Here is a 21744-nt window from a genome sequence, read left to right on the forward strand (position 1 = left end):
TGATTTTGAAGGAGTTTAATTGTCTTTTAATAAAATTTCTTTCTAATATACCAGTAGTTTGAAAATTTGTTGTAGGTTGGGTTCTTTTTTTGGTGTTTCAAGTAGTTTTTTGAGTTGAATTTAAGGTCTTATTTTTGTATCTGGCACATAAGATGACCCAGATTTTGAGGGTTACAAAGGTCGACTTATATGCCAAAATATATGTTATTAGGCCCATTGTCTTCAATACTAGTATGTTTTTTGGAATTAAAATTAAAAAGTACTCAATGCACAAATGGAGAGAGATACCTCATCATGTTATTCGATGCTGGGTGAGAGGTGAAGCAAGATGGGAGTTAAGTTGTATCAGCAATTATCTTATTAAAGATGTGATGGGTACAAAATGGGGATAAATGCTCTTGATCCTTTGTAAATGTTCTTGACTTTTTTTTAGTAAAAGTTATCCTGATGAGGATGGAGAAGATGTTGTTATGAAAACTGCAGATGCAACTATCAGGAATGTGGAATATAATGAAGATACTATGGAGCTTGTTCTTCCTTCTGGTTTGTACAGTCATGATATGTCTTTACTATACTGTTGGCCAGATAACTCCATCATTTGGTGAACAAAATTGAGAGGATTAGGGACACTAGTAGGTAATAGCCTGAATTACCATGAGTAAAAATACCCTTATTTGTAGCAAAGCTAATGCCTCACAGATCCATGCGTTATCAATTTTGCTAACAAGAACCTAGGAAATGTGAGCTGAATAGGCCATGTAGGCCCATGGAATTGATCCACTGTTCAAAATAATCATGGTTGATGGAATTTTTGCTTTGCCTCCACTTTTATGCTTTTCCCTTGTGACTCTAAATTCTCTCCCAGAGATTCACAACTGTCTGAAATTATGCTACCTAGTTTTAAATTCTCCCACAGTGGTCCATATCCTCTCCACATTCATGTGTCATTCCCCCAATGGTTTTTACCTTTAGCTTTACGTTTGTTCAGTGGGTATAAAAGTTCCATGTAGTTGTAGCGATGGATTCTGGTTTCTTGAACTTCTGCATTACCCGATTAGTTTGTCTCTTTCCCTCTCTTCCAATTGCTTCTTTCCTTCCTGCTGAGGAAAAGTTTGTTGAATCTTTGTTTGTACTCTTCATACACCGTACATAAAGGTTGCTAGATAAATTTTAACTCTTGGTGATTTTTTAAAAAACACGATTGAGATGATGAACAGAAATACATCAATAATTTGGCTTGTATTTTCTCGGTGTAGACCAAAAAATATGTATTGCATTTTCTTTTTTTAAATATTTTCTCAAGTTTGGCTTACTTTATCCATCTGGCATTGCAAATGGACGTTATCAATTTCTATAATCAATATTCTATAGAAATCATAGTCAAACTTGTCAACCAGCAATTTATCCTTATTACAATTTCTATTTTCCCCTCAAGTCAGAGTCATACAGCATACAACCTAGGAGTCAAGCTAGTCCATGCCTACCAATTTGGCATTCTGGGCCAATCCCATTTGCCTGCATTTGATCCATATCCACTTCTTTCATAAATCTGTCCAATGTCTTTCAATCCTGTGTTGTACCCACTTCTCCAGTTTCCCCTGGAAGCTCACTTTCCTCCTAAACCTATGCTCTCTCGTTCTAAAATCGTCTGTCCTGGGAAAAAGACTGAACATTCACTTTATTTGTGCCCTTTGTAGAATTTTTAAAGATCACCCCATCAGCCTCCTTAATTCGAGGGAATAAAGACCTAGCCCTATCCAACTTCTCCCTTTCACTCAAGCCCTCCAGTCTGGGCAACATCCTGGTGAAACTGTACCTCTTCCAATTTATTGATGTCCTTCCATTACCTGGGCAACCAAAACCACACGATATTTTATATGGTTTCACCATTGCCTGAATCGTGAGTTCCCCTTTTATACTCTATACCCTACCTAATGAAGGCCAGCATGCCAAATGCCTTCTTCACTATCTTATCCATCCAAGCTTCTATTTTCAAGGAACTATGTGGCTGTACCCCTAGGCCTCTGTTCTAAAACATCTTTCACCATTCACCTTGTAAATTCTGCCTTGGTTGGACTTGCCAAGGTGCAACACCTAACACTTGTCATAGGACAATGTATGATTGTACATAATCATTAAGAATCGAGGAATAGGGAGCGTGGCAAGATGGCGTAGGGAACAGACGTGCCTTCCAGACCTCTCCTGACTCTGATTTATTGTTTTGTCTTTAAGTGCCCATTAAAGTTCTTTTAAAAGTTTATAAATAATAAGAGGTGTTGGATTAGTGCCTAATGGTTTATATGCAAAAAAAGAGGTAAAAGAAAACATCAACAGACTGTTAAAAAACTACATTTTCCGAAATTGTCTGAGCCTACTTGTTTATAAGAAGCCAGGACTCAGCGTAGAATGGATCCAGAGGAGGACGTGCAGAGTTCGGCATTGAAGCTCCGTTTTAAGCCGGTGAGGCTCTTTGAAGGTCGCATTCAACAGCTTTCGGACCAAGGAGCTGGACGGGTGCCAGTATTTCACACAACGGCCACTGTGAGTGCTGTTACTCAGTCTTTGACAGTTGAATCAGCTGGGGCGCCACCAGCTGGAGAGTTAAAGAGCTGTCATTCGACTGCTACAGTGGTGGCGCTGCAAAATGCATCTTCAATTACAACGGTTTTTCCAGACATCGATTCAGTGAAGATGATTAAAGAGATTTGGCTTAAAGATAACTCTGATCTTCAGTCTCCTGGCATTGCTGGGGGGACTTTGAGAGGGATTTTTATACGAAGTCAAACTGCAAGAAAAGATACTAAATTAAGGGAAGGGACAGAAGATCCCGTGGTCTCTAAGGAACAGCAAGACCCCATTATGCCTGAATCTACTTCTGTTGAAATGTCTGTTAAGGATCTTGAAGATAAGATATATTCTGTATCGAGTCACTTAGCTGATTTTGTGAACCTGTTTATTTCCAAGATTAATGTGATGGCGGAAGTCATTAATGGAGCTTTTAAGCTTGAAACCATTGAAAGATTTGAAATGTGTGATCAAGGTTTAGTCGATGCACAGGATCAACTGCAAGATGAAAATAGAATAATTGAAACATTGCAGATCCAAAATAAAAATTTAGCAAAAAAGGTTGATTATTTGGAGAATCAATCTAGACGGAACAATGTGAAAATTGTTGGTTTGCCAGAAGGCATAGAAGGACCAGATCCAAGAAATTTTTTTACTGAATGGATTCCACGAGTGTTAGGACAGGATAAATTCCTTGAAGGTTTAATACTGGAACGTGCTTAGAGTTTTAAGAAGAAAATATTTTTCAGGACAGAATCCAAGATCTGTTTTGATCCGTTGTTTAAACTATTGTGACAGAGAGACAATTTTACGTACGGTTACTAGAAATGCCCAGCAAAATAGATCTCCTTTGATGGTTCAGAATAATCCTGTTTTCTTCTATCAAGATTTGAGTCAAGAAATTATGTTTCAACGACGTGAATTTAATTCTGTGAAAGAACGGTTGTGGAAAAAAAGACATAAGGCAACATTCAGGTATTCTGCGGTACTGAATATTTTTTATGATAGAAATTAGCCAAAGTTCTTTGACAACCCTAAAGAGGTTATGGACTTTGTTCAGTCTCTACCAATCATGCAGTTTCAGGAACGATGTAGTCCTTCAAGGTCTCCAAAGAGAGTAGAGATGTAAGGTGGGATCCAGATTTTTTAAAGAAATGGAAGCAATGGTGACCGAAATGGTAACGTTGATTTAAAAAAATAAATCTTTTATCTTTTTTTTGAGAAGAGTTTAAATAGTTTAAATAATGATGATAGTTTAATGAAATGGGAGTTGGGAAAGGGAACTGGGTGGGCACTAGTTTCTAGAAGTCATCAGCTACCTGTGAGTTATCTCACACCCAATATTTTGGGGGAGTTACCGCTTTGGGCGGTTTAAACAGGAGGAGGTAGTTGTGACCTCTGACCTGTTTTTTTCTTTTTAATTTTTGGGTTAAGTGAAGGTTTTTTAAAATTTTTTTTAAAATAAATAATTTTTTTTAACTCTTTTTGTTTTCTGATTGTAATTAAGAGGGAATTAGGAGGTTTTTTTCTCTCCTTTTTTTCTCTTTTTTTTGGGGGGGGTTCTCTTTTTTCTTTTTTAAGAGGATGATGTCACAGAAGATAATAAGTCAAAAATTGAGGATGTTGAATTAGATGAAGAGGAAGATGAGGGGAAAGGTGATAAGAAGAAGAAGAAGAAGAAGAAGAAAATTAAGTACAAGTACATTGAGGGAGAAGAGTTTAATAAAATTAAGTTAATTTCGATAGAGAATTTTGAAGATGTTATAAATGAAGAATATGGAGAATTTTATAAGAGTTTGAACTTTTTTTCTTTTTTTTCTTTTTTATATAAGGGGAGGGGAAGGGAATAAAAAGTTTATCTGATTGTTTTTCTAAGGGATGTTTTTGTTCTCTCGATGAATTATAAAGGAAACTTGGTATTAATGGAAATTCTGTATGTATTATTAATTATGATTTTTTGTATAACAGATATGTGGTTGATATATGATTTTAATATTTGAATTTAGTTTTAAAGTGGATTTCATTTGTTAAATACATGAATTATGTTTGATTTAAATATATGTTTAAGGGTATTATTTTAGTATTGATATTTTTTGTTGTTAAGTTTTATCCTTTTTTTGTAAGTGGGGTTTTTTCTATTCTATTTACAACATTGTTAATTAATTCTTCACTCTTTATTTTGGGGGGAGGGTTGGATTAATTTTAAATTAGATGATTAATGTTGTGTTATAATTATTGGGGCGGTTAATTTGTGTAGTTTAATGATGTAGTATTCTAATTTTTATTATCTTATTTTTTATTATTTCTTTAAATGTAATTTTTATTTTATTCATGTCATAAAATTTTAAATAAAGTTTAAAAAAAAAGAATCGAGGAATTACTTTTCTATAACAATAGAATTTAAAAATCTATAATTTTCACAAGGTTTGTTGAGGTTTTCCAGGTTTGATACCTGATAATGCAAAGTTTGCAAAATTTTTAGACTATTGTACTTTTTACAGTATTTGTTGTGGACTAGATTGTCCTAAAAAAATGTTAACATAAGGTCAGCTAGCACCATAATAATATAGCTTGCTTTAAATTGCCTGAAATTGCTAGCTGACAATTTCCGTTTACTTTGTACATGAGGCTGCTGTCTTTATATATTAATCATCCATTAAATTTAAGTCTGAGTTTAATATTGAAGTCTAATTCTAATAGTTGAGTGAAAGTACAATTTAATGTTGTAGTCACTAAAGCTCCCAAGTCCGGCTCACTGGTGAATCACGGAATATCATTCCTGCGGCCATATGCGGAGCGTAATAGAATGTCAGATTTCCCCCCCATTCAGTCCAATTCTCTTTTTCATACTGTACTGGTCGTCCTCCAATTAGATATTGATTTCCCCCCTCCCCCCCCCCCCCCCCTTGATTGTTGCATCTAATATTGAACCAACTGGCTTATTATTAACCAGAACGTTGCATCTCTCTTTGAACAAAGTTGTCATTTTTGACATTTTCCAGTTTTCTGACAATTGCCTTCTATCTCAGGATTGGAAAATGAAGATGTACTGCTGTAGTCCCTGTCTTCATTTTACAATGGAAGCCATCTGGACTAATGATTAATTTCCATGAATATAGCTAGCCTTTCCATTACCTCTCAGTATTGATTTTCACCACTGTTATCTCCAATGCATCTTTTTAATGGACCATATGTACCATTTTAAATTGGAAGAGGTACAAGTGAATCACTGAAGAACTGTTTGTTTCACTGCATAGTGGAGAAAGCATGGATTCTTTACTTACATGGGAAGTTGTGGTGAAAGAGGAAGTAGTTATTGGTGGAGTTGGAAGTGAAAACTGGAGAGCTTTGGAAGGAACACTCCCATCAGAATGGTGAAAGTGAAAGGAAGCTGTGTCCGCAAGAGGGATAAGAATAGGTACAAAATGGAACAACTGTAGTTAATTGTGGAAAACAATTATGTATAAAGCGTGACATCTTGAAAGCACTAGGGTAAAAGGTGTCATCAGCAGAGCAGATGCCAAGGAACCATAAAAACTGGAAAGATTAAATAGAATATTTGGGGTGGGAGGTGTTATCAAGATAGTTATGAGAGTCTGTAGACTTGTAATGGTTATTAATCTATAACCCAGTGGTTTTCATCCTTTTTCTTTCCACTTACATTTAAGTATTCCTTGTGCCATAGGTGCTTTGTAAGGGATTGCTTAAGGTGGTATGTGCGAGGAAAGAAAAAGTTTGAAAACCACTGTTTTAATTGTACCTAATTGACTCGATATGTGCACTGTTTCATAACTCCAAAGGAAATAGGGCAATGACAATTTTTCTCAAGCAAAATATTTGAAAAACAATTGGGTCTCGAGCAGTGACTCTCAATCATCCCTTCCCACTCACATACCACCTTAAGCAATCCCTTACTGATCACAGAGCACCGATGTCATAGGGATAACATAAAGTAATATGTGAGTGGAAAGAAAAAGGTTGAGAACCACTGCTATAACCTATCCCAAAATTCAGTATTATTATCTTTGGGCTGTAGACTGCCCATGTGGAATATGAGGTGCTGTCCCTCAAGTTTTCATTGGGTCTTGGTTGTTAATTTGATTGAGATATTTTGCTTAGGACTAACCATACAAAACCAATCTCTTCGCTGGGTAAATGGTACGAATGCAGGAGATTAAAATTCTGTAAACCCAATTCATGCCTCAAACTGAAATACTAATTTAGCACTGTTTGAACTTTTTTTTTTCCTTTCTTTATTGAATTGGAGGTGCTAGAATTGGTCACCGGTCATTGCTGAAATACTATAAGCAACATTTTGGTACCTCTAGAGTGGTGGCAGCGACTGGAACTCGTGTGAAGGGCAAATTGCTACAGCAGTACAAGGCCCTTGGTTGGACAAGTGAGCTTGGTAAGAGTCTTTATGTTTCCTGTGCAGAGACTTCAGTCTTATCCTATTCAGCTTAGAAAATTCTAGTTTTTGCTCATGGGTGAATTAATTCATTAGTCTCATGATGAGGAACTTTCATCATCTTGTGATTGAATGGGCAACCCTTCTGTGATCAATGCTTATATAGAAAGCCCAGCTGGTGGAAATACAGTAGAAACCGGCAATCCCAAGCAACTGTAAAAAAACATTGAAATAAATAAATCAATAAAATTTAAAATAAACAAGAATAAATGAAAATTTAAATAAAAGTTTAACATTGTAAATGTTCTCTGAAGCAACACACAAACCCTTGGTGAAGATGGGTGCAAACATTCAGCCAGCAGTGTGCCCCGCCTGCAACAGCTGTTTGAATAAAGTTGCGTTTGAATAAAACGATGACACCCAGGATGAAGAGGCGGTCGATGCTCGCCACTGGGGCGACTCTCCCAAAGTCTCTCTTTATCCCTGCTCAGTAAGAGTTTTTAGTATTAAATATAATAGTAAGGCTTAATCTGTAAACTTGAGGGGGTGGGGGGGAGGTTTAATTATGATGGCAGCAAGGTTAGCATAGTCCTATTACAATGGGGTTCAAATTTAAATGTTGTAAATTACAGGAATCTCCTGATTAAAGTGAACTTTACATAATTAAGGCCTACAATACTGATTTTTTTTTCCCAAATTACTTTACAATTTGTACTATCTTTTGTCTTTTAAACTCTTTATTCTTAATATAGGTGTATTTGTTCGTAAGTATGAATCTCAAGAATATGAAACAGAATTACAAATGTGTGAAAACAATCTGACAGAAAATTACTCTATTGTTTATTTTGTATAATTTAAAGCTAGTTATAACTACACAGAGGTGTATAAAAACATGAAGGATCCGGATACCTCCCCAACTAGTCTATATCTTGCAAATTTAGGTATTCTTCCTCATTGTCCACATGTTTGTGTTGACTGCAGATTTACTAATCATGGTAAGTGCATTTTCATGCAAATCATAATGCAAATCATAATGCAAATGACAAAGAACAGTGGAATCCAGCACAACATTGGTCACAAGCCTGAGACTAGAAAAACAAACCTTCCACTCCTATCCTCTGATTCTTTTCACCAAGCCTATTTTGAATCCACACATCCAGCTCACCCTGGATTTTGTGTGATTAAACCTTCTAGATAAGCTTCCTCTGAAGGACCTTGTCGAATGCCTTACTGCAGTCCATAGTTACAGTGTCTACTGCCCTGCCCTCATCAATTCTCTGTCACCTTAAAAAAAAAACACCAGAGTCATGAGACCGCTGATCCAAATGATGGTGCAGTTCCCTCCAGCAACTTTCTCATTACTGCTCCAGAACTTCACCTAAAACCAAAGATGAAGCAAATATCTCTGCAACAGCTTTCGCAGTTTCTTCCCAAGGCCAAGCAAGCATTTGGTCTGGTCCTGGGGATTTGTCTGCCTTAATGCACTCAACGTATCCTCCCTGGTACTCCAAATATGAGTCAAGACATTGCCACTTGTCTCTGACCTTCTCCACCATCGAGACGGATGAGAAATATTTATTTTAAATTTCACTAATTTCCTGTGGCTTCACACAAAGATAGCCTTGTTGATCTTCAATGGGACCTGTTCTCTTCCTACCCACCCATTTATTCTCAGTATACCTCTCAGGATTTTCCTTTACCCTTCCTGCCACATGCATGTTGTGTCATCTTTTTGCCCTTTGTTTTTCCTCAAGCACACTCCTGCACCTCTTGTACTGATTAAGGGATTCACTTGATCTGGGCTGCTTAAATGTGATTCATATCCTTTTTCCTGACCAAACCAGCAATGGCCTACATGAACAAGGGTTCCAGGAGCTTATCAGCCATGTCCTTTACCCTCATAGGAACATATGTGCTTGAACTTGTGCTGTTTCACTTTTAAAAGATATCAGCCATTTTTTTATCTGCAGATATCCTCTATCAACCTCTGCATGTCCTAATTCCTCCAAAATTAGCCTTGCCACAGTTTAAAACCTTAACTTGTGGTCTGTCCAATCTTTCTCCATAACTAATTTAAATCTAATGGGGTAATGGTCACTGGTCCTTAAATGCTATCCCACTGACCCTTGCCCTGTCTCCAAAGGTCCAGAATTCCACCCTCTGTAGTAGGCTCAATATTTTGATTTGGGAAGCTGTCTTGGACACACTTAGTAAATTGCACCATGCATATTGGGAAGGTAAAATCTCCAAGTAATACTACCCTACTATTTACTTATCCCTGCACATCTGCTCCTCTTCTGATTTATGTTGACAGTTTAGGGATTCATAATTCAGCCCATTAAAGTGACCATTTCTTGTTTCTAAATTCCATTCATAAAGCCTCGCTAGACTATTCCTCCCCCTCAAAAAAAATAGTGTGAGTACTGTTATGTTTATCCTCATTAACAAGGCAACCCATTCACTTTTTTTTAACCTGCACCTCTATCATCTGCACCCTGGAAGTATTCCATTTAATTTCACTGAGTACCATATCTTTGTTGGGAACAGCTAGTAAATACTTGGGTAATTTCCCTCATTTTTAAGAAAAGAATTAACTCTGGAGATATTTCTGAATGTGTAGTAATGGTTTATTAAGCCTTTATTGTTCATGTGATCAGCTATCCTTTCTTTCCTTACCAGCTAAAGCAGCATCACAGAGAAAAGAGCGTGACATGCAGTATGTGCAAAGAATAAAATCCAAGTGGATGTTAAGGACCGGAATGGGCAACAATGCAACAAAGCAGATGCACTTTAGACCTCAAGTTATCTTTTAGAAACTTTGCATTTGAGTTATTAGATTGTACTATTAGAGTGTACGCTGGAATAGTAACACTGATAACTGGGGATTGATTTTCCTGGAGGGAGAGAAGGGGAGTAGTTTTTTGCTTTTCAATCTCATTTCTTTCAGATTTATGTTAAAATGTTGGGATTAGTAAACCATCAGAGAATTCCCTGAAAACATGAGTGTATACTGCATTTTAGTTAATATAATTTGATTCACTTTTGAAATATTTGGCACTCTGCCATAATTGTGGCCATGTAAGATCCGGAATACTTGCACAGCAATAACAAGTGAATTGTTTATCTGAACATTCTGCCCTTTTCCATTGATATCTTCTCATAATTAATGGAAACGTTTAATCTGTTCTCTCTTTTGTCTTCATCTTTTAAAGTCATCTCAATAGGATTAGCATCTACAGCTTGTTAGTGGTAGAGATTTTATTCAATCTAATTGAAATGTCCCATGACTACGTATCTAAACAGACATTTATTTCACTGTCATAATTTTATCCTTCTCTTGTAGTTTGTGGGCTCATGGTGATGCACAATTTTCTTGCTGCTCTCTTTGCTCTGACACTTTATCCAGATTTTCATTTGAATGAAGTATTGACAGGCTGCAAAGAGCATCACAGTTGTTTCCCAGCCTATCATCAATACTATAATTTACAAGGGGAAAGGCATCATTGGAGAAATTAGTCTTAAGGACTGTGATTTTGTCTCTACAGAAATTCCACTAAAGTTTGGGGAATTCAACAAATATCTGACATGCATCCAGGAGTCTGGAAATCTTTTAAGTATATTTCTTGGAGAATTTTGAAGAGGTTACCATTAGAGGTTAGAGAAAGGATCCAAAATTAATTTGTTAGAACCTTTTAATAATTACGGTTTGAATAATCAATTGGCTTTTAATCCTACAAATGTTACATTTCTCTGTTTAAGGATCATAATTGTTAGCAATGGTTTATATAATTCACTTCTCTATTAAATTTAATCAGTTGTATGATGCCAATTTCACCATTTATTTACTTAGTCATAATGTATGGACATCAGTAGCAATGCTGGTCTTCATCCCTAATTGTTGATCTGAGGATGCAATTATGTTGACTGTCATTGGGCCTGGAGCCAGTTAGAGCCATGTTGTCATATTTTCTTTCCTGAAGAATATCAATGAATAGATTTTTCAATAAGGCAATTGTTTCATGGTCATTATTACATGCTTTATTAATGGAATATTTATTTCATTCATTAAATTCCTCTGAACAAGTTTGAATGTTGGGATTCAAATTTGTTCATCTGGATGTCTGAACTTCAACTCCTCAAGTTACTTGACTGCTATGCTCGTGTACTAAAGTTGCGCCGTCTACATTTGATGGTACTCTATACTTTTGTCAACTGAACAATGGCAGAAAAACTTATCAATTTAATAAAATGTAAAAATTACCCTCATGCTGGTTTTTGTTCATTAACTTAGGCTTTTCATTGGTTCTATTTCACACATTTTTTCTATACATCTCCCAATCATCAAAAGGTTAAAAAGCCTGTAACTGCCTGGTTTCTCTTTTGAACTGCTACTTTTGCATTTCCCCAAAGGTTATTTTTCTCTTTATTTCACTCCCTTTTTTAATGTGCCATTGACAAAATCCTTTAATGAAGTATGAAAGTATACTTTTAAATTACATCCCCCTACATCTACAATATGTCTCTTGTGTGTTCTCTGATCAGTGAGATCCTTGTGCTTTTAATCTTGATGAAAGACCTTTAGGTTACCATTAACCTCTTCTGATGTTCTTTGTCCCTCTTTCATTGTGAGGGATGGGATGATTGTTAGGTTGCAAAATAATGAGTCAGCTATTTGAAAACCATGGGACTGGCCTTTTTTAAAGATGGTGTTTGAAGCACTTTTTTGGTAAACTGGGTATACAGATCAATTTTAAACACCATGTGCTTGGACCATTTGGTATTTAATAAACAGCTGCTTCAGAGTCCATATGTCATAAAAGACTAGATGCTGGAAACCTGCAATTAAAACAAACTGCTCACAAAAGCAGGTTTAATGTAGTGTTTAGGGATGATTTGTAGTGTCAGGTCAGGGTTGCTGATAGGATGTTATGGAGAGCTAGTTGATAGGTTAATGTGGACAGTTAAACATAAAAAGTGAATAAAAGCTCTGAGATGAGGACTGTTAAAGGGCAAATCTACAAAGGAAATTTTAAAATGTCAAATTGTAGGACAATGGAATATACCTAGTGGGACAGAACATGTTAATGGAGAGAGAAAAAAAACTGAGCAAATATCACAGATGGATGAATTGCTGTTGGAGAGACCAATCCAATATGGACAGAGAAGGCAGGTTAAATGAATTATGGAGAGCAGGGTGGAAATGGGCAGCAAAATTCACTCTGCACTAGTGCAAACAGCAGCACTACTGTAGTCAGTTGTGTACTGGCAAAGGTGGTGGGGGAGAGGGACTGGGTAGGATTGAAACAAAGATAGCTTCATGTTTCCCAGAAAAAGGTGAGCATTGCTTGGGTCCTTGGAAATTGATAGAGAGCAAATTGGTGAAGTAGTTCCACGTGAGAACAAAGGGTATAGTGGACTGTTCACTGGTTGGGTGTCTTTTCAAGTAGCAAAGGGTGTTTAGACCATTTTGGTATTTGATAAAGTGAGGGATTGCACATTCATCGTAAAGATGACCCAGATCCTTTTGCGTCCAATTCTGCTCCTGTTACTCTCTGTCATCCAGGATAATTTAACTTTGTGCCCAATTTCTTCCCGCTGAGCATCCAAACGCTAGATGTTGGGAATCTGAAATAAAGCAAATAATTTTGGAAGTATTCAAAGTAGTACCTGCAAAGAAAGAAATCTATACGGTTTCAGATTTATAACCTTTTAGCAGATCTGAGCAGTTCTGGGATGCAAACTGGGTAGTTTGGTACTCTGAAATTGTTGAATTCAATGTTAAAAGCTGAGGGCTTAGTCAAAAAGATGAGATGCAAACCCCATTAGTAACAGGCCAAATATAGGGGTGGAAATAGATCAACAAATTAAAGTGATATAAAATTGGAGGATTGGGATTAGCTTTATTGACTGAATGGGGTTGTTCTGCAATATGTTCACACAATCTCTATTTGCTTTCTTTTCCCTTTGTGGGAACAGTTGAGTGTTCTTGTAACACATCAGAATATAAGACAAGCAGAAATAGGCTATTCAGCCCTTGAGCCTACCCCACCATTTAACCATGAGCTAATCTGTTTTCCCACTCAGCCCCACTTCCTGGCCTCCCCATAAGCTTTGATGCCCTGGCTAATCAACAACCTATGAATCTCTGCCTCAAATACGCCCAATGACAGCGTCCACAACTGCGTGTGGCAAATTTACCATCCTCTGGCTAAAGAAATTCCTCTATCTGTTCTAAGCAGAAAGCTTTCAATCCTAAAGTTGTGTCATCTAGTCCTAGATTCTCCCATCATAGGAAACAACCCTTCTACATCTACTCTGTCCATGACTTTCAACATTCAAAATGTTTCAGTGAGATCCCCCTCATTCTAAGTTCCAATGAGTACAGGCCAAGAGCCAATGATTCTGATTCCCAGAATCATTCTTGTGAACCTTCACTGAACCTTCTCCAAAATCAGGACATTCTTCTTAAATGAGCCTAAAACTGCTCATATTCCAAGTGAGGTCTCACAAGTTCCTTGTAAAGCTTCAACATCATATCACTGCTCTTATATTTTATTCCTCTTGAATGAATGCCAGCATTGAATTTGCCTTCGCTACCAGCTCAACCTACAAGTTTTCCTTCAGGCTATCCTGCACGAGGACTCCGAGGTCCCTTTGCATCTGGGAATTTTCTCCCCATTTAGAAAATGGTCTGCCAGTTTTTTTCTCTACCGAAGTGCATGACCAAACACATTCAGACATTGTATTTCATTTACTACTTCTCTGCCCATTCAAATCCTGCAGCCTCCATTTCCTCACCAGTACCTTGCCCACTCAGGCAAATAACAGATTGAACTGTGATCTGTGAATAAGACAGAGCTCAACTAAACAGCAATGGCTACAACTCCAAGTGTAAAGAAAGATGTAGAGGCAGTGCAGAGAAGATTCTAGAGAGCAAGGCCCTAAGGCCCTGATGTGTGAAGAGGGGTTAAGCAGGTTAGGAAGACACTCATTTGAAGGAGAGGTGATGTTATTGCAGACTATAAGCTTTTATGAGGATTGAGGAAACTTGATGGATGTTGAGGGGATAGTTTCTCTGTTGAGGACATTAGGGGAGCATACTTTCAGATTTAGGCCTCACCCATTCAAGGCTGATAATGAAATGAAGCAAGAAAGTATGCAGACACTGTAAATGTAGTTAATACACAGTACTGGCAAAACTCAGCAGGTCCCTCAATGTCCACAGGAGCCAGAGATATCGAGCTAACATTTTAGGCCAGAGCCTCAAAGTTCTCTTTCCTACCCCCCATCTCCTTTCCTCCAATTTGCTATTCACAGAGCTATTCCCTTCTCAATCAATTCTCATCTTTTCTCTCCTGCCTTTCTATTCATGTCCACCTATGGTTTCTTAACTGTTGGCTCCTCTCCCTGCTTTTTGCTCATACCTTGATAAAGGGCTCAGGCCAAAAACTGGCTATATATCTTTGCCTCCTATGGACACTGCTGAGTTTCTCCAGCACTTTTGTGTTAATAACCAATAAGAAAAAAAAATTCTTCAGATTATGCAAACATGTTGGGGAAAGGAGGATGGAGTTTATGAAGAGTTATGGGAGTGAAGTGGATGGAGGGGAGAGGAGGGTAAGGGTTTATGGGCAAGTCAGGGAGGAGAGATATTTATCAGGTTCAAGCTGCAAATTTGGTTTGGTCATTTTCAACATACACATAGGCCAAAGGGCCTGTTTGGGATCTATTGGGGTAATAGAGAGGTGGGAGAAGAAGACCATGGGAGAGAAGAGGGGAGTCATGGGAAAGGGGGAAGAGGGGGATGGGGGAGGTCATGGGGAAAAGGAGAGGAGGGTGGGGGTCATGGGGAAAAGGAAGAGGGGAGGGGGGTCATGGGGAAAAGGAAGAGGGGAGGGGGGTCATGGGGAAAAGGAAGAGGAGGGTGGGGTCATGGGAAAAAGGGAGAGAGGAGGGTGGGGACCATGGGAGAGCAGGGAGAGAAGAGGGAGGGGGTCATGGGAAAGGGGGAAGAGGAGGGTGGGGTCTGGGGTCCGATGCTCGGGCGGCGGGTCTCGCGAGCCCGGTCACCCCCCTCCGTGACGAAACAATGGTAACCCGGCTAGCGCTAAGTCTCCGCTCGAGCCCCGGCGGGTTCGGGAGCGCGAAGCTCCAGTGTGACGCCGCCTTCGCGCGCCGCGGCTGTGATGATCTGAACCGGGAGTTTGCGGCGAGGCGAACTGTCCATTCCAACCGCCTTGTCCCCAGCCTCCTCCCCTCCCCCGTGGCCCCCACTGCAGCCTGTAAGTGCTTCCTGGGAGGCAAAAGTCACGGTCCCGCCTTTCTCCTGAGTAACCCCCGCTCGCAGGGCTCGTGGTTCCTGCTCGCCGCCTCCCCTCCCCCTTCCTCGTCCTCCGGTCCGACGCCATGACCAAGCGACTGCAGCAGCTGGACGAGAGAAACGGCAGCGGGCCATCGGAGCCCGCCGCCCGGAGCCCATGCCCCAGCCCGGATGGGGGCGCTCTCGACGGAGGGTCGCGGGCGGCCGGTTCCACGGATGAGGAGGAGGGGTCGGCGCGAGCGGGCGGCGGGGAAGAGAAGGACCCGAGCCCTGCTGCAGCCGGCACTCCGAACGACGCCGAATCCGTATGCAGCAGCCACGGCAGCGGCCGCAACGGGGGCATCACTCCCACCTGCAGGATCTGCTTCCAGGGCTCGGAGCAGGTAAGGTGCAGCGGGGCAAGTGCGGGGACGGCGGCGGCTGGACATCCCACGGGGGACATTGGCGTGCACTTCCCATCCAAAGTGCACTTCATTCATGAAATCATTACTGAATGAATACAAGGCTGCACTGGAGTATTCCATGGCCTGTGCGGTAGTTGGGGTGCTGCCCTGTTAATACCCGACCCGTGGTTTCTGGCACCCCGTGTCCCTGGATGCGCTCCGCACGGCAAGTTGGTCGCTTTCAGCACTCTGGTCAGCGCCACCCTGTCCCGAGGCTCAGCGCCGCGCCAAGTGCTGGCCTCACTGAAAGATTGCAAGGCGGCATCACCGGCAAGTTCAGTCATTCCATCAATAAAGCAACTTTAATGTATCATGTATGTTGAACGTTGAGTGGGTGGGGAGGGGAGAAAATGACACTGTGTATATTTAAGAGGGAAATGTTTGTGTGTATTTTGGTCAGTATGGTTCATAGTGTGAAAAATATAAAAAATTAAAGCAACTACGTAGTTAGGGTCATTTTTTGTTGTTGCCATTTTCAGAATGCAAGGGAACCCCGTACTGCGCTTATTTATATATAAAAACCACATTAATCAAACTGATTATGACGATTGATAGCCAATGGGATTCTCAAAACAAGAACGCTCATTTACATTTATTTAACCTTCATGTGCAGCGTTCATTGTGTTTAATCGAACTTGTGAAATTTTTGGAAAATCCCATTACGAAGGCTAGCTGGGGGAGGCGGAGGGGATAGTGATTTGCCTTTTAGAGTTGCATAAATCATTGCCTCCAGCAACATCTTATAATGAAACATATATGGCTTTTTTTTTCATAGTCCTTACAATATTAAATTAAATAGTAGTTTCCGATAAAGTATAGTTTTAGGTTTTGTTTATATAATGATTTTCTACTTAAAAGAAAATAAAACAACAGATGTAAATGCTTCCAGACATAACTTGCTTCCATCCATATATCGACCTAATATGCTCAAGAGTTTTTCTTGTAATTGAGTGATAAGTTATGGCGCAGACAGGCTGACCACAATGAGGGGCTTGGGCAAAACTAAATGTATGAAGCCTTGACTTATTGAATATCGAGAAAGATAGAACAAGAAAAATTGAGCAGTGCTAACAAAAGAAAACTTTCAATGGATGAAATTACACAAAAGTAGAATCTGTTGGGAATATGAAAGGAGATACTTTATTTGGAGCATGTTATAGAATACATGAAAAATTTTAAAAAAATAAGAGACTAGAAACAAAATGCAGGAGCAATGAAGCTACAATAAGGAAGAAGCTTAATTAACCAGTGAGGAAAACATTTTAATTGGATAAATATGGTGTAAGTTCACTGTTGAATGGAAGTAATGGACCATGATAAATATTGTCCATATGTGCTCTGTCCATGAAACTTCTAGTGCAATCAAATGTGTGTTGAGTGTGGGAAAGGTGGGTGCAATTTTGCTGGCTGCATAAATAATATTAATTTTTTGTAATAGTGCTACTCATACCATTCTGCATTTGACCCGTATCTCTCTAAACCTGTCCAAATTTTGATTAATGGAGGTTAATGTGCCAAAAGCTCTCTTTATGAACCTATCAACCTGTGGTGTCACTTTCAAAGAATTATGTATTTGTGTTCCCAGATCCCTCATTAAGCCAGGCAACATTATGGTGAAACAGAATCAGAGATGATATTTTGTGTGGATGAGATTTCATTAGAACAATCCTGATGAAAGCTTACTGACTGGAAACATTAAATCTATTTCTATCTCTATCTGACATGCTAAGTATTTCCAGAAGTCTCTGTTCTTATTTTAGATTCCTATCATCTAACAATGCACCAGAAGTTGAATGTCAATTTAAAAGACAAATAACAAAATGAAATATATCCAATGAGAAGTTTCCAGTTTTCTCTTCACAGGTCTTTAAAACTAGATGAGAACAAAATTAAGTCAACTTTCACAATCAAATGATACCTAAAGACATGCTTTTTATAAGGGGTTATCTGTACTATTTATATTGGCTGATGTTAATTATATTGCCATTTAGTACCCCTTCAATAAAAGTTTTTATCCTTTTGTACCCCAAGGGTGAATTGCTGAGTCCCTGCCGATGTGATGGCTCAGTACGCTACTCTCATCAGCCATGCCTTTTGAAGTGGATTAGTGAAAGAGGATCATGGAGCTGTGAGATTTGCTGTTACAGATACCATGTGGTAGCAATAAGGTTGAAAAGACCATGCCAGGTAAAGAGTCATCAAATACTTTTAATTAATGCAATAGATTGACAATACTGTGCACTGAATATTAAGCCAAAAAGGGCTTGGTCACTGTAAAAGATTTTCTATGCACTTGTTAGTTATGTCAGAGCACCATTAAAGGTTCAAGCAACATCATTACTGAACTAACAATTCAAAATATAAAGTACAAACCTACATATACGACATAAATGTTTGTGAAAACCTCAAACAATTGCATTTTGTACTGTTCATGATGAGTTCCAGGCAACAGAATTGTATTAGGCAACGTTTTTTTAAATATACGATATTCACTTGTGGGACGTGGTATTCTCTGGCATCCTAATTGCCCTTGAACCAAGTGACATACTAAGCCATTTTAGGAGGAGGGGGAGTTAATGTCATCACTGCTATAATTTCAAAATGATATATGGACCTGACTAGGTAATGACAGATTTCTTTCCATTAAGACTTTAGTACCAATCTGGTACTAAAGTCTATTGTTACTGAGGTTATCAATTTATCACAGTTAGCAGATATAATTATTGTAAATATTAATCAACATCTTAACTTGTAATGCTTTATTCATGTGTGTTGATATAAAATATCACATTTAAAAATTGCAATCACATTACCCATTCCTCCATCTTGAATCCCACAGACAGCAATATGTTCTGAGTTTTAATTGTAGCAAAGGCCTCTTCTATGTTCCAGGTACTGTTCATTAACTGAAACAATGGGTTGTTAAACTCCACCATGTTAAATGCCATTTTTGTTAACTTGAGCTAATGAAAACCAGTTTGATTTTCTGCTGTTAAGTATTCTACTGTTACATCGTAGACCAGCAGAAATAGAAATTCACCAAGAGACTTGTTTTTATTTTAAAACAATATATTTGTTAATAACTACTAATAATATAACACCTTAATTAACCTCACTCCAACTGTGCGTGCGTCCAAATCATTACAGCTCAGGCACAATTCTGGAAAATCAGTCCAATGTCTTCAACATCCTGTGTTGAAATGCAGACTCTTAAACTGATGCACAGAAGTAATCACAAAGAAGGGGGGAGAGACAGAGAGACAGAGTGACCGGACTGCTGGAAACTATCGAATTCTTGTTGAGTTGCTTGCCGAGAAATATCCTCTCGGATGAATGGTTGTCACAACTCCCCTTGTCCTTGTGTAGGGTAAACAAAACATGTGACATTCACTATGCTTCCCAAACCCCTGACATGAAGTGACCTTTCTTTTGGTCACAGTGTGTTCAATAAATCTCCTTCAAAGTGACCTTTCCTTTGGTCACGGTGGGGTTCAATAATTCCCCTGACAGGGAGAATGTGCCAAATTGTCCATTTCATAGAGTCACTTCAGCACAGTGTTCATGAGATGGCTGTTGATCACCAAGTGAGCTATTCCTTGAAAAGCTTATCTCATGTCTATCTCCCCACCTGCCCCTGAATAAAGCAATAAGTATTCTCTCTCTTCCTCCAGAGGATCATCTTTGAGCACAGTCTGTACCTGATTGTTCCCACTCATTTCTCTCCACAGTCACGAATGATCGCAGCCTGTGCAAACCCTTAAAGTGACAGTCACTAAATGAAATGGGGGCTCATAATATGACCAAGATTAAACTTAAGTTGTACAGTTCTAGACAAGGGAATGTCATTGTTATTAAAATGAGCTATTTATTGTAATTAAAATTTGGATAGTCATATTTTGAAGTGAAATAAACCATTACAACCCAGTCAAATAATGGGTAGCAAGCATTATTGTAAATAGACAAATGAATTTTGAGAAAAGAAGATTGAGTGAGAATGAAAAGGCAAAGTATTCATTTGCATAATTCTGTCTTCTATTACCAGTGCAATTTGTGTTATATTTTTAAATGATCAGCAGTCTTAATAATTAATGTTTCTTACTATGCTCATAATCTCCCCAACTACTATGTTAAGATTTGCATTTGTTTTATTGAATCGTTAGACCAGCCTCTGGATTACTAGTCTAGCAACATAACCAGTATGCTCCAATATGGATAAATATGTGATTAAATATTTAATTGTTCATTGATGGCACAATAAACCTCATAGTAAAATAAAGAATTCAATTTGAATCAATATTGTATGGTACCAAGGGAGAATATGAACCTATTTATAAAATTTATTTTTTAAGGAACTGACCTCTAACATTTTATATTGAAAACATTTACGTCTGTGATTCAGTGACAAAGAACTTCGATTATATTTCCGGTGATGATAGATTATGATATCTTCCCCACACAACCTCTGCTTGTTTCTTTACCTCTGCATCTATACATTTAATAATATATCTGAATTGACAAATAAAAAGTGACATTGACTTTTAGTATTCTCACTGTTCTGCTTTCACTTTAATTAAGTAATGCAACAAACTGAATAATGTATTACATTTCAATATTAACTGAAGCTGATGATGTCAGACATTTCCACAATTGTAACAGAGCATTTGATGCTCCTACTGATCACGAGTGTAATGTGTGCACAGGGTTTTACTTTATTAATAAGCTATAAATTAAGAATTCTGTTTTGTGGTATTCAACCCATAGGGCTGTTAAAGATATTTTCCATGGACAACCAATTTAATAGCCTGGGAATGTGGTTGCTGCTACAAATATGAATATGTGTAGGAATATGTATCAAGTTACAAAAGGCGGAATTAAATGGTATAGCAGGGGAACTTTAATTATATGCCAAAGCTAACACTTGTTTACATCTGCTTTGTTACACAATTCTTTATGTTAACCAAGATGTTCAGAAAAATGATTAAACCTGGAATCAACCATAGAAACATGGTGGATAAAAAAATATATCAATTAAGCTAATTCCTGAGATCTGTGTCACTGGACTAGACTGCTGTGATAAATTATTACCATTTAAATTGGATAATGATATTAGGTGATCATGTATACAATTAAAAGAATTTCTGGTCAGAGGGGTCCTGCTCTCCAAACACTCTGTGATTACAGTACCTTAGACAGGGATTCATCATTCAGTTGCAACTCTATTTATTCTTTGAAGATCAAGGCTGTTGTTTACAATCCCGCTCAAGACTCCATTTCATATTTGCACTTCTTCCCTGATAGGATGGGCTATTTGAAATTTTGGTGTTATTATTGTTTCAGAGATTAACTTCTGAATACAAGTCTGAAACAATGTCAATACCACTTCCACATGTAATTTCACCTGACTCCGTCTCAGCTCCTGCAGCTGAAATCCCCATCCATGTCTTTATTATCTCCCAACATTTGCCTTTCTTAAACTTGATTTCTTTTTGGTTTTCATGGTGTCCATCATGCCAAAAAAGATGTTATGAATATGATGGGAGATGAGGAGGTCAATACCATTGCTCTCACTAAAGACATACTGCAGAGCAAGCTAGTCCCATGATCCTGATGGAATGCCTCCTAAACTACAAAAAGAAATGGAGGAAGTTATAGTAGAGGCTGTTGTTATAATTTACCAAAATTCTCTACAATCTGGGCAAGTCCTGATGGATGGGAAGTCAGCAAATGTTACCTGCTGTTTAAAATAGGATATAGCCAAAAGCAAGGTAGCGATAGGCCAGTTAATGCAACATTTAAAAAAAAAGCTTTAAGTTTTCATTAGGAGAGAAATAGCAAGGCAAATGGAATGACATTGTTCTACAGCATGGATTCAGGCAGGACAGGTCTTGTTTCACAAATTTACCAGAGTTCTTTGAGGAGTTTAGTGAGGTTAATTAGCACAGTTGATCGAGGGGAATAGGCAGATGATGTGTATTTGGATTTGCAGAAGGTGTCTGATAAGGTGCCGC

At 38.3% G+C, this 21744-nt stretch overlaps 2 protein-coding genes across 7 annotated transcripts in view; both read left to right on the plus strand.

The window, feature by feature from the left end:
• Positions 1-11233, plus strand: part of znf622 (zinc finger protein 622) — a 34643-nt gene extending 23410 nt beyond the window's left edge. For all 3 annotated transcript variants that reach the window (XM_069909307.1, XM_069909326.1, XM_069909317.1), the window contains 3 exons: positions 434-543; positions 6833-6973; positions 9653-11233. In XM_069909307.1, coding sequence (XP_069765408.1) covers positions 434-543; positions 6833-6973; positions 9653-9786 — 385 coding nt within the window. In that variant the 3' untranslated portion in view covers positions 9787-11233. The remainder of the gene's footprint in view (positions 1-433; positions 544-6832; positions 6974-9652) is intronic.
• Positions 11234-15098: 3865 nt separating this feature from the next.
• The window catches only part of LOC138748705 (E3 ubiquitin-protein ligase MARCHF11-like), a 45335-nt gene continuing 38689 nt past the window's right edge, over positions 15099-21744 (plus strand). For all 4 annotated transcript variants that reach the window (XR_011348224.1, XM_069909340.1, XM_069909361.1 and 1 more), the window contains exons 1-2: positions 15099-15676; positions 17768-17923. Coding sequence is in view for 3 of the 4 variants with exons in the window: in XM_069909340.1 (XP_069765441.1) it covers positions 15380-15676; positions 17768-17923 (453 nt within the window). In the remaining variant the exon portion in view is untranslated. The remainder of the gene's footprint in view (positions 15677-17767; positions 17924-21744) is intronic.

This window comes from Narcine bancroftii, chromosome 1 (assembly GCF_036971445.1).
Source record: "Narcine bancroftii isolate sNarBan1 chromosome 1, sNarBan1.hap1, whole genome shotgun sequence".
NCBI lineage: Eukaryota > Metazoa > Chordata > Chondrichthyes > Torpediniformes > Narcinidae > Narcine > Narcine bancroftii.